The 13929-nt window shown below is 40.9% G+C and overlaps 1 protein-coding gene across 4 annotated transcripts in view; it reads right to left on the reverse strand.

Annotated features, from left to right (window-relative positions):
* The window catches only part of CLCN3 (chloride voltage-gated channel 3), a 215168-nt gene that overhangs the window by 28300 nt on the left and 172939 nt on the right, over nucleotides 1–13929 (reverse strand). For all 4 annotated transcript variants that reach the window (XM_030191558.1, XM_030191554.1, XM_030191559.1 and 1 more), the window contains 2 exons: nucleotides 9308–9494; nucleotides 2814–3212 (listed from right to left, as the gene is read on the reverse strand). In XM_030191558.1, coding sequence (XP_030047418.1) covers nucleotides 2814–3212; nucleotides 9308–9494 — 586 coding nt within the window. The remainder of the gene's footprint in view (nucleotides 1–2813; nucleotides 3213–9307; nucleotides 9495–13929) is intronic.

Genomic DNA, 13929 nt, shown 5'->3' on the forward strand with positions numbered 1-13929 from the left:
TAGAAGAAGGTCGTAGCAGTTTACAAAATAAAAACAAAAATTGTGAAAATGCAAAGGAACTCCAATTGAAGACAGAAAAGAAACTATTAATTAGCAGTCACAGGCATAATGTAGGCCAAGGAACAGGCAAATGAACTATAAAGCTAGTTTAAGGAGTCTGTTGAGGCTTTTTCCTCCGAAGAAAAAGAACTTTGGGATTTTGACACACAAGTTGTTGAATACACTAGGATTTATTAGAGATTATACTGAATGTAAACTGATCCTAAGGAGAGTGTGTATTTGTGAGAATAGGTGTTTCTGCAAAAGGTGACCCAGTGTCAGACCCTAACTAGCCTGGGGAGCGACACCAAAAGCAAAGAGTTTTAAAACGTAAAAAAGGACAATTCACATCTCAACACAAGTGGGAGGTCGTGCCAAAGTTTTGGGGCTAAAAAGAAAAAAAAAAAGCAGAGTGGCGGGTTGATTCATAGTGGGCCTGTTTGGGGGAAGACAGAACAACATGGGAATCCAGGGAACAGAAAGCACAGGTAAGGGTGTAAGGAATGTTGAGAATTAAGGGGTCCCGAGCCCCCCCAAGAAGGCTTAAATGACCTTAATCTGACTCCATCTCTGAATAGCCCTAGAACTGGGGCAATCAGGGGGTTGTGAAGTTCTAAGAGGAGTTGCCACTGAGAGAGACGTTAGACCTAAGAGACCCGCATTAGTCCGCCTCTCAGCACTGGCAAGAAACAGATACCAGCCTTATGACAAACTGGATTTAGGTTACAAGTTATATAATGCAGCGAGTGATAGCCTGATACAGCAGAAGCATTTATACTTACAGCCTTTCATCATTAAGTTAAGCCCACAAATCATCATTTGGAATAAGGATTTTATTTGCACATCAGACTTTAATCAGGTACATTCAGCAGAGAGATTCTGAGTACAACCGGACAGAGCTTCGCCCTCTGAGAAGACTCCCAGTTAAGGCACATTTTCCCCTCTTTTATACACAACCTCTCCATAGAAGTCAATGGTGGGAAACCTAGCTCTCAATTTCTGAGATGATACGTTCCCACGCGGGCTTATCAGTATGTTTTGGGAACAAGTTCTTTTTTCACATCTCATTTCTGAGACACCTGTTCCCTGTTGCAATAGTTTTCACATACTTTTCACACCATCTTAAGAACTCTGTAATAGGCTCCATTTTGTTCATCTGATTTAAAGTGACAGTTGTACCAGTTTGTGGTTCAGACCTGCTTTTTACAGATATTTGGCCTAGTCAGTACTTCTTTAGTTTTTTTTAGCTTCATAGCTTTGGCCCTCACTATTCCAGTGGTCGATCCAAAGCTAGGTCATATATTAACAGGAATGATAAGCGATGACAGATAAGATGGAGAGCTGCTTCTTTCTGTTTTATGCCTCTCTGACTTTCCCTAAGTCTGAGTTTTTATCTTCTCTGGCTGGACCAGGCTCTTCTGGCTGAATACTCCAGACCTTGATCTGCTATTAGTAGGTCAATTTGCCATCTCCAGTTTTGCCTTATTTATATTTGATCATTTTTTTCTATTGTAATGCTGGTAACAAAATCAAATTTTTATTTCAAGCTGTACCTGCTGTACATCACAATAAATAAAATAAAATAAATATTTATAAACAGAAGGAATGGTTAGGAACAATACTAAAAATGACTTCAGTGTTTAGCTCTCAGAAAAAAGTTGCACTAGAACAGCGCACTGAGAAAGTCAAAGGCAGGGAAAGAGGTTCAGCCTATGCCAAGAATCCATAAGTAGTTTACCCATATGAAATGGATGGTCTTACGAACAAGTGGGCTAACCCATTTTTCACACCCGAGGTGGTTGCCCCAGGTATCCATGTGGTAAATGGGGATAGCCCATTCAATCATGTGCAAAAAAACTGCAAAATGCATTGGCTTTTAGCTTAGTCCACTTGTCCATGGGTAAATATTGACATCTTGATGTACTATATCCAAAAGCCTGAAAAGACCATGAAAATACGAGTCTGGAATCATGAAGATTACTCTTTCCAAAGACCCTGCCCAAGCACAAACATGATACAATTCCCACTGGCCAAGGCAAAGGAAAACTAGTAAAGATAATATACCATATATACTCTAATATAAACTCATCAGCATATAAACCAAGATAACATATTTCCCCTAAAAAGGGGGGAGGATGTTAACTCGAATATAAACCGATTATTTATATTGAAGTACTGGTAATGCTCTCTCTCGCCTTCCTTTCCCATCCCTTCCCCGTGGCGTCTGGTATTCCAGCCATGACTGGCTCTGGAAATGTTCAGTCCCTTCTTGTAATGAGAATACCCCTCTCCCAGGCCTATCTTACAGCCTTGGTGGTCCAGTGGCAGTCTTGTGAGACTGCCGCAGGAACTCAAGGCAGCCATTTCAACTATGGAGACTGCACAGGCAACAGCGTAGGAGAATCGTTCTTGCCCCAGCTCACCACTGGACCACCAAGGCTGTAAAGTAGGCCCAGGGAAGGAGCCTACAACAGGTTCAGGATGGGGGTGTTCTCGTTACAAGACGGGATTGAACGTTTCCAGTTGGGGGGGGGGGCTGGGGGTAAAGCTGTCTGGGGCAGGACAGCAGAACACCTCGGGGAAGGAAAGGGACAGTAGTGCTGGTTATCAGGTGGGGTGAGGGCATTTAATATAAACCGAGACCCCATTTTTGGGCCCTTTTTAAATATTTGAATACATATGGTAGCCATTTTAGTTTTCACAAATGTTATCTTTTATACTTAAACACTGCTCTCAGTTTAATAATATTGAAAACTACATAAAAAAAAGCTTACCTATTGCAAGAGTCAAATCCCTTCTTAGTGCAAATCCTACTAGTCTTTGAGACTCTTTTGACATAATAACAGGGAAACCATTACAGCTGGTTTCATTTATCAAGCTTTCAATGTCATCTACGGTCATGTTATCTTGAGTCAGCACTGACAGAGGTGGATCATTCCTTCGGGGTCTCATGACATCTCGAGCGAGTGTAGTATGTGTGAATTCCTCTTTCGCATCCAAAAAGGGGTAGCCATTGAGACGGATGTGCGCCTCATAAATGCCTTCCCTACCAAAGGCATCTCCTACCCACTTACTGGTCATTACTGCTGCCATGAGGGGCACAATGTACTCTAGCCCACCTGTGAGCTCAAATACAATAACCACCAATGAGACAGTCATCCTTGTGACTCCACCTAAAGGAACATTAAAGGAGAAACAGTAGCTCATTATCACAACTGAGAGGAAGTTAATTGTTAAATAAGGACAAAAAACTTCACAATTCCCTGTCATAACACAATCACCCCGTTAATAAACCTAAAAGCTTTCTATACACAAACAGGATATAGGTAGAGGAGTGACCTAATGTTTAGTGTAAGCGGGCTTTGATCCTGGCGACCTGGGTTCAATTCCCACTGCAGGCTCCTTGTGACCTTGGGCACATCACTTAACCCTCCATTGCCCCAGGTACAAAATTTAGATTGAGCCCTCTAGGGACAGAGAAAGCACCTGCAAGTAATATGTACAGCGCTGCATATGTCTAGTAGTGCTACAGAAATGATTATTAGTAGTAGTAGTAGCAGCAGCAGCAATCATTTTAGAAATTATGTCCATATCTATATATGAACATATCTTGATCTACAGAAAATTGCTGAATGTAGCTTCATTGCGTGCCCCCCCAGTCCTAGTATTTTTGGAAAGAGTAAATAATCGATTCACGCCTACCCGTTCCACTCCACTCATTAATTTTATACACCTCTATCATATTTCCCCATAGCCTTTTTTTGGCTAGTACATCTATTGGAACTGGGATTGGGCTCAGACTCCCATGAATCTTCATTCACAATTACCTAAGGATTTATTTTTTCTTATTTTATATTGCTTTCCAATTTACTTAGCCCAGTCACTGCAGTAACAGCTTTCAGTTGGGGGCCATAAATCTAGCCACCACGCGTCACCTCTGGACGCCTTCACACGAGGGTTCCAAATATCTCCACAGCACTCCTAACCTTGGCTTGCTTGGGAACTGAAAACTTGATTGGCAGTCAACCGAGTTCCTCCCTATGCAAGCACTACGACAAGTGTTAGCAGTAAATTTGAGAAACCGAGACCTTACTCCACCTATCCATAGGAGCGAGGTTTGTCCCAGTGAGTGACCTGGCCAATCCCATATATAGTATTCTGTGACTTCATCCCAGAACTAAGTGATGTAATGAAAAAACAAATGCTAATTACTAATGGGAATATTTACTGTGAGTCAACATTAGTGGAGACTTGCATATATGTGCCTGAAAGTCACAATTTCTGGAAAACTGTGCTGGAAATGGGGCATTATTGACTGGCAATTATGTCCTCTATCTACTACGTGGCTGCAATGATTTGAAACTAATTTTGTAATTTAGGTACAGTCCAACCTATAATGGATTTTGCATCTATAAGCTAAAGTCTTTGGCCTACCTCACAGTTCTATCAATGAAAACAAACTGTTAAGAATAGATAAAATGTGCTTTTTCTTCTTTTGCGACTAGTCCCTTTGCTTTTGGAACTCATCTTCTGAGTTATGCCATTCAACAGACTTACAACAATTTAAAAGTATTATCAAGAAAAGTTTTTGATAAGGCCTCTTTGCAATGGTTACGTTTTGTTTTCAAAACAAGTACAGACATTATAAAAATGTTTGTGATGTCCGTTCCTGATTTTTGATCATTATCTTTAACTTGCATTTTGATTCACTTTTAGTTTAGCCTTTTTTACTTAAATTTTATAAATCATTTTTTTGTGGGTTTTTTTTACCATGCTGTGAAAAGGTTTTAACCCCCCCTCATGATTTCTCCTATTATTGCAAACTTGTTACATTGACTGGTATCTGATTTTTAAACAAAATGAAATACAGTGAAACCCCACTATAACACAATAAAGGCGGGCCATAAAATCTAATTGCATAAGATGTGGGGTCATGTTATCACAAAGTCATTGAAACAACAAATGAACCACACATAAAACTGCTCCAAAATATTTATTTGGATTGAGGCAGTTCTGAACCAAGTTGTCTCCTTTTGGAGGCAGTGGCGCTCACTGTAATTTGGTGGCATCCCAGAGCTTTAGAAATGGCTTTGTAACCTTTTCCAGACCGATATATTTCAATAACTTTTATTTATCACATTTATACCCCACAATTTTCCCACGTTTGCAGGTTCAATGTGGCTTACAATAAACCCATTTCTTCCCATCTCTTCCAGAACTTACTTTGATCATAGCATTGCATTCTTATAGAAATCTTGCGGTGACTATTTCATTTTTGTGGTAAGGTTCAATATATAGTGAGGTTTAAATTCAACAAGGCTAGCTGCAACCAAGCTTGGCTATGTCCAATAACATGAATCTAATTGGTCAGTCAAGTAACTAAGGGTACAGTTACTTTTTCACATGGGCAAAATGTTGTTGGATAATTTATCCTTAAATAAATAATATAAAAACTGTGTTATATGTTTACTTAGGTTCTCTTTTTCTAATATTTCTCAATCCACCCCCAATCGCTTCATAGAAGACCTCACATCCTACCTAAACTACATGCTCCAACAAGGTCATTTCCCTGAAGAACATGGCAACATCCTACTCACCCCTTTACCGAAGGACACAAAGAAAAAAAAACCAAACGATCTCACCAACTACCGCCCAGTTGCATCTATCCCACTAGTAGTTAAACTGATGGACAGCATGGTGACCAAACAGCTCTCTGACAATATGGATAAGTTCTCCTTACTACATGAATCTGAATCAGGATTCCGCCCATCCCATAGTACCGAAACTGTGCTGGTCACTCTCCTGGCCAAATTCAAGAATGAAATAGCCTTAGGTTATGGCATACTTCTCCAATTCGACATGTCGAGTGCATTTGATATGGTAAACCACAATATACTACTTCGTCTTCTAGAACACTTCGGGGCTGGTGGAAATATACTTAGCTGGATCAGGAGTTTTCTAACCACCAGAGCATACCAAGTAAAATCTAACACAAACATATCACCAATGTAGAAATCAGACTGCAGAGTTCCTCAAGGTTCACCATTGTCACCAATACTCTTCAATATATTAATGATTCCACTGGCCAAGTCCCTATCAAACCAAGGTCTCCACCCGTTCATCTATGCTGATGATGTCACAATCTACATCCCTTTTAGACACGGTCTATCAGAAATCACCAATGACATCAAGTGAGGTTTGAACACCATGGACTCAAGGGCAAACTCATTTCAACTGAAGTTGAACACTGATAAAACACACTGCCTTATCCTCTCATCCCAGCACAATAATTACAAACCCACAACCTTAATCACTTCAGATCATACCCTACCCATCTCAGATAGTCTCAAAATACTAGGTGTTACAATTGATCGCAAACTTACACTTGAGACCCACGTAAACTCCACTGTAAAGAAAATGTTCCACTCAATGTGGAAACTCAAACGTATAAAACCTTTCTTCCTGAGGGAAACATTCCATAAACTAATTCAATCAATGGTACTAAGCCACGTTGACTACTGCAATGGAATCTATGCGGGATGTAAAGAACAACTCACAAAGAAACTCTAGACAGCCCAAAACACAGCAGCCAGGTTGATATTTGGTAAAACACGATTCCAAAGTGCCACACCACTCTGTGAAAAACTACACTGGCTTCCGATCAATGAACGCAACACCTTCAAAATCTGCACCCTGGTCCACAAGATTATCTACGGTGAAGTCCCAGGTTACATGATTGACCTGATTAATCTCCCAACCAGAAATAGAACCAGTTCATCATGGACTTACCTGAACCTCCACTACCCAAATTGCAAAGGACTTAAATACAAAACAACCCATGTGTCCAACTTCTCCTACACAAGTACGCGACTGTGGAACGCACTGCCACAAGCTGTGAAAACAATCTACGACCATCTAAAATTCAGAAAATCACTAAAGACTCATCTGTTCAGAAAGGCATACTCGACTGACACAACATAAATGCCTCAACTCCGCAACACATCAATATCAAAGATCGTATTGGACATTATCAAACCCTCCCTTTCTTTAACCCTACGTGCCTGAATCTTATCTTCCCTATTCCACCCTAACATCTAATTGTATTTGTTCCCTACAAGACTTGGTGAATGCCTTTCGGTATTATGTAAGCCACATTGAGCCTGCAAATAGGTGGGAAAATGTGGGATACAAATGTAACAAATAAATAAATATTACATTTTGTTTAAAGTTCAGAACCCATTCAGTGTGACATGTGTAAAATAGGGGAAATCGGGGGGGGGGGGGGGGGGGGGGGGGGGGGGGGGGGGTTAAAGTCACTTAAACCAAGATTGCCTGTGGTACAAATTTAGATTATAAACACTCTGTGGGCAGAGAAACACCTACTGTACCTGAATGCAACCACCTTGAACTACTACTGAAAACGGCATGAGCTAAATTTGTTGTGTTATGTAAGCTAGTGATACGTATGATTTGGTTCATGAATAAATATATTTTAAAAAAATCCAAAATTACATAATTATATCTAGAAACAGAGAAAAATGTAGGCAGATAAAGATCATATGGCCTATACCCTATCACTCCCTTATTGACCCTATGTACTTGTCTCAAGCTCTCTTGAATTCATACTATTTTTGTCTCTACCACTTCCACCGGGAAGCCGATCCACAAATTCACCAATCTTTCCATGATCTTTCCATGATGAAGTATTTCCTCAGGTTACTTCTGAGTCTATCCCCTTTCACCTTCATCCTATGCCTTTCAATTGAAAGAGACTCACCTCCTGTGCATTTATATTGCATAGATATTTAAATGACTATCATATCTCCCCTCTACCACCTTTCTTCCAAATTATACATATTGACATCTTTATGTCTGTCCGCATACACTTTATGATGAACACCACTGACCATTTTAGTGGCTGCCCTCTGGACCAACTCCATTCTGTTTATATCTGTTTGAAGGTGTGGTTTCCAGAATTGTACACAATATTCTAAATGAGGTCTCACCAGAGTCTTATACAGGGACATCATCGCCTCCTTTTTCCTACTAGCCATTCCTCTCCCTATAGACACACATATACCTGTGTATCTCTAAAACCCCCCTTCACAAAAAAAAAAAAAAAGCAATGTCATTTATACAGCTGTGAAATTTTTAAAAGACTGTTGAATTATGGTTCCTGGAGCAATCATAACTCAATTTCCTGATATCTGTTTAGTTGAGCCCTGAAATATAGATATAATGTTAATAAATTACAGTAAAATCAGTTATTTCCAAAGGACACGAAGGACCCCGTTTACTAAGGCACGCTAGCGTTTTTTGTGTGCCTAAAATTAGTGCACAAGCTAGAGACACCCATATATTCCTATGGGTGTCTTTACTGTTTAGCGTGCGCTAAAAACGCTAGTGCACCCTTAGCGCTGCTTAGTAAACAGGGCCCTAAATCATTCTTTCCCCAGGATTTATATGTGTATGTCTATAATTATTTAAAAAAATATATTTTTATTTATGAACCAAATCGTACATATCACTAGCTTACATAAAACACCAAAATTTACCTCATACCTTTTTCAATAGTAGTTCAGAACTCTGCTGCACGTCTTATCTTCTGCCTGGACCGATATACTCATATCACCCCTCTCCTTAAGTCACTTCACTGGCTTCCGATTAGGTACCGCATACAGTTCAAGCTTCTCCTACTAACCTACAAATGCAGTCAATCTGCAGCCCCTCCTTACCTCTCTACCCTCATCTCCCCCTACGTTCCTACCCGTAACCTCCGCTCTCAAGACAAATCTCTCCTTTTAGTACCCTTGTCCACCACCGCCAACTCCAGGCTCCGCCCTTTCTGCCTCACCTCACCCCATGCTTGGAATAAACTCCCTGAGACCATTCGCCAGGCCCCCTCCCTGCCCATCTTCAAATCCTTACTCAAAGCCCATCTCTTCAATGTCGCCTTCAGCACCTAACCACTATACCTCTATTCAGGAAATCTAGACTGCCCTAACTTGACATTTCGTCCTTTAGATTGTAAGCTCCTTTGAGCAGGGACTGTCCTTCATTCTTAAACTGTACAGCGCTGCGTAACCCTAGTAGCGCTCTAGAAATGTTAAGTAGTAGTAGTAGTTCAAGGAGAGTTGCATTCAGGTCCAATAGGTATTTCTCTGTCCAGGTTTCTTTTCATTGTAAAACAGTTATCTTGTTGCCTGGTGCTATATATTCTTTAACAAAACCCCTCAAACAATAGAATAAATGTACTGCGCATAATTACCTAAACATGCAGCAGCACCAACCATGGCATAAAGACCTGGTGTGATGCAATCTGCTCCAACTTCACACCATTCCTTAAATATAAACCAGTCGTGGTGATAGTATGCTAGCTGCTCCACTGCAATACCCACAATCCTTCCTGCTATTGCACCAATAGCCATGCTGGGGATGAACAAACCTGAAGGAACCTACAATTGTAATAAAACAAAGGGTTAATATCAAAACTTACAGGCACTTCCTCTTAAGGTTCCTGCAGAGCACAATAATCCTCTTCGCCTAAGAGGAAGCACAAGAGTAGCACTATAAAATTGATGAAGTGAGACATGCACTTAATTATTTCAAAATGTTCCTGGTCTATCATAAATCCTTCTGAGCACCACAGCTAGGAAGATTTTTTTTCTCAAGATTTTGAGAGGAATTACTTGGGAATGATGTGGGCTCATTATATGACAGTTCAGGAATAGTTAATGGAGGAAACCTATGCTTCAACAATACTAATTGGTGGTCCCCTATTACAGCACAGTGGTGGGGGGGGGGGGGGAACCACAGGGGATGTGGACTCGATTAGCCTCAAGAATCAATAATGGGAGTGAGACTTGATTCATCATTACAGCTTGATATGGTTGGAGGTATATATGGACACACAAAATCTTCCACAATGGCTATGGCATGACAAAATGAGACCGAGATGACAACCAAAAAATATGGGCAGCAGAATGAGAATCAGAATGTCTGAGTGGGACAAGATGAATCATTGATTGAGGGTTTTGGAAAGTTAAGTAGAAAAGAAGAGAATGGATGTTTAGGAAGATTTTCAAGTTATGTAAAGTTGTGTGGTAGCCAAGTTAGTCCATTTTTAAAGGTAACAAATAGAAACAGAGAAAAGAAAATAAGATGAGGCCTTTTTTTTTTTTTTATTATTGGTAACCCTTCTTCAAATCAGATCAGAAAACGAACAAATGTTGACAAATATCAGAATATATAAATGAACAGTCTGACAGGAAGAGGGTGGGGTGGGTTAGGTGAGAAACAGGAAGTGCTGGGTGAGTGATAAGAGGGTGACACTATATCTTTGTTAAGTCCTGTCTGGTGGGTGTCAAAATATTTCATTACTTTTACTTCAAAGGTCTTATGTTCCTGGATAGTCTTAACATTTCTTTTCAGTATTCTCACCATAAAATCATTGATTCAGTATTCTGGTTTTGTAAAGTGCTGTCCCACAGAGGTGACATAAGGGTGGGTTGGCATTGTGATGTTTAATATGTCTTCTATGTAAATTGATTCTCATCTTTAGTATCTGGCTTGTTTCTCCAATATAGTATCCTTCTTCACACTTTTTGTAATGAATGATATATACCACATTTTAAGGATCTTTTATGCCGACTGTTTTTCCCCACATGAGTGTAAGATCCTGTGAAATTGCAGCTTGGTATATTGCAGGGACGTGTGCCATTCTCTTCTTTTTGAGCTTGTATTGGGAGCTTGCTTTTTACTAATTTATGTTTCAAATAGAGATTGAAGCAGGGACTTCCCCATCCCTGCAAGCTCTGTCCCCAATCAACTCTGTCTGACCCCATCTGCACAAGCCACAGTTATAATTTTATATTTAAACCATTTTATTAAAGTATAAAAAGAAACAATAATCTGTACAACTGTCATTTTATAAATCATAACCAATACAGAACAAGGATCAAAAAAACCTGTCTCCTCCCCCCCCCCCCTCAGAAATATCCCCTTTACAATTGGGAAAACTAAACAAGCCAAATTAGAAAATTCATGCTAAAAGAATAACTGGATCATGCACACAAACACCACAAATGCCAAATACATAATAGCTGACCAAAAATGGTAAACATATATTAAACCAAAACCCCAAGAAGCCACACCAAAGAAATGGAAAGAGATGATAAATATCTCATATGCCAGGGACAGTGTTAGGGGAGTGCATCTAGGACAACTGCCCCCTAGCCAGAGAGAGTCCTAAGCATGCTGGAAGCTGAAGAAGGCACAACCTGTTAGTAGGCTTTGAGGTCCCCTCCCAAATTTCTGCCCTGGGCCCCAGCCATGTCTAACACCAGCTCTTGCAGGATACGCATTTCAAATCTGACATATTCTAATCACAAAACAGAAAAAAACATTTTCTATCTTTTGTTGTCTGGTCATTTTATTTTTCAAATCATGTTGGTCCTAGCCTCTGGTTTCTGTTTCCCTCTGTCTTCTCTTGACTCACTTGGCCAGGATCTCCTGCCCATTTGACATTTCTTTCTCCATGCTCACCATCCAACTTCCGTTTCTGTGTAACTATCTTTCCCCATGTTCAGCATCTCCCTTCTCTGTGTCCCTTATATTTCCCCATCCAGCATCTTCTATGTGTCCATTTCCCCAAATTCATCATCACCCCAAGGTCCCACAGTATGGGTTCCATTGTAGCAATGAAAGTAAAAGGTAAGAGCAGAAGAACAAAACCAATATGAAACAAAGACAAGGCATAAAAAGTAACAGACATAACACCAGAAAAACTCCACAACACCAAACACACATCCCACCACCCAACAGCAAGCATACACCCCCCCCTCCGACCCAGTCCCCCTCCAACCCCCCCCCCCTCCCAAACCAACAAATGGTACCCCTCCTTTCCCCAGACCCTTTTCCCCCACAAGTTTGCTAACCAAACTCATCAATTATCAGTGCCCCTTACTCCCCAATGTCAGATCCTTATAACAAACAAAATCCTCTTATACAGGCATAAGTGATAGTAAAAGAAAACTGAAGCATAGCAGCTTAAACATGGATTCAGAATCCCAAGTCCCAAGAGAACAGTCCCAAACCACTCGGGAAAAAAAAATCAAGGGGAACAGTAGACTGCAGCATAGCATCCAGGCAGTGAAAATGCAATAGTCTGCACACTTAGGGCCCCTTTTACCAAGCTAAAGCAAAAGGAGGCCATGCTGGCCGAGGCCCCCTTTTACCGCAGCTAGTAAAAGGGAAGTCTCGCCTTCCTGCAGGAAATGGCTGTGTAGCAAGTAAAGCACTTGCCCCATAGCCATTTCATGGGGAGGGGCATCCTTACTGCCACCCACTGAGGTGGCGGTAAGGGCTCCTGCGTTAACCCGGCAGTAACCGATTACCGCCGGGTACACTCAGGCACTACAAAAATAAATCAATTTTTGTAGCGCCGGAAATGACAGCACACTAGGGGTGGGAAGTGTCATTGGGCTGCTGCGGTAGCCCGGCGGTACTTCCTATATAGCGAGCGGTAAGCCCACGTTTTACCTCCCTAGCATGCCCGGTTACATTTACCCAATTTCAGGGTAACTGAAATCACCCATTAATATTGGGTTGCCCAGTTAGCCTCCCTTATTTCTGATAACATTTTTATATCCGTCTGTTCATCCTGGCTGAGTAGAAGGTAATACACCCCTATCACTATCCTTTTCCCCTTTACACATGGAATTACAATCCATACGGATTCCAAGATGTGACTTGTTTCCTGCAGAATTTTCAATTTATTTGATTCAAAGTCCTCCTTAACATACAATGCTACCCCCTCCACCAATTTGATCCACCCTATTACCCTATCCCTACAATAAAATTTGTACCCTGGTATGACAGTGTCCCACTGGTTATCCTCCATCTACCAGGTCTCTCCCATCTTAATCTTCTGGCATTCGCATATAGACATTTCAAACTATGCTTGTTCCTATTTATATCTTGTCAGTAGTTGACAGTGTTAATTCGCATTCTTTTGTCTGATTTTTATTTGAGGACACCTGATCTACTATGGTCTCTTTTACAACCTCACTATCAGGATATGCTATCTTCCTTGTTTTGGTGATATCATTCAAAGATACCTTGTTCCGAACCATGCGTTTTTGAACGACTGTCGGTCTTCCCTCAGGTTCTAGTTTAAAAGCTGCTCTATCTCCTTTTTAAATGCCGCTGCCAGCAGCCTGGCCCCACCCTGGTTAAGGTGCTCCCCCTTCCCCAGAATGTTGTCCAGTTCCTTAAAATTCTAAAACCCTACTCCCTGCACCATCACCTCATCCACGAATTGAGACTCTGGAGCTCTGCCTGTCTCTTGGGCCCTGCACGTAGAATGGGTAGCAGTTTGGAAAATGCTACCCTAGAGGTTCTGGATTTGAGCTTTCTACCTAACAGGCTAAATTTGGCTTCCAGAATCTCTCTCACAGATTTCCCTAGGTTATTGGTATCCACATGTACCAAGACAGCCAGCTCCTCCCCAGCATTATCTAAATTCCTATCTAGGTGACGCATGAGGTCCACCACCTTCACATCAAGCAGGCAAGTGACCAGGCAATCCTCACATCCATCAGCCACCCAAGCGTCTAGACAACGAGGACGCGGGCTCAAGAGATAAGTTTATTTCTAATTGTTGATTTTGCAACTTCAGAGAAGTGGCAGCTGGCCATAGTTGAAGGTTTATCAGAGTTTTTTTTTTTGGTTGATCGCACAATCACAAATGACACAAATAGAACTTAGTATGGTGTTAAATGAAGAATAGCTCAATGAATAAAGTGCTATACTACTAGGCAAAGGTTATTATTAACTGCCAAAGATAGTGGATATTTCTGAGGGCACTCTTTTCAAAAAATACTTTTGAAA

The sequence above is a fragment of the Microcaecilia unicolor genome, chromosome 2 (genome assembly GCF_901765095.1).
Source record: "Microcaecilia unicolor chromosome 2, aMicUni1.1, whole genome shotgun sequence".
Taxonomy (NCBI): Eukaryota; Metazoa; Chordata; class Amphibia; order Gymnophiona; family Siphonopidae; genus Microcaecilia; species Microcaecilia unicolor.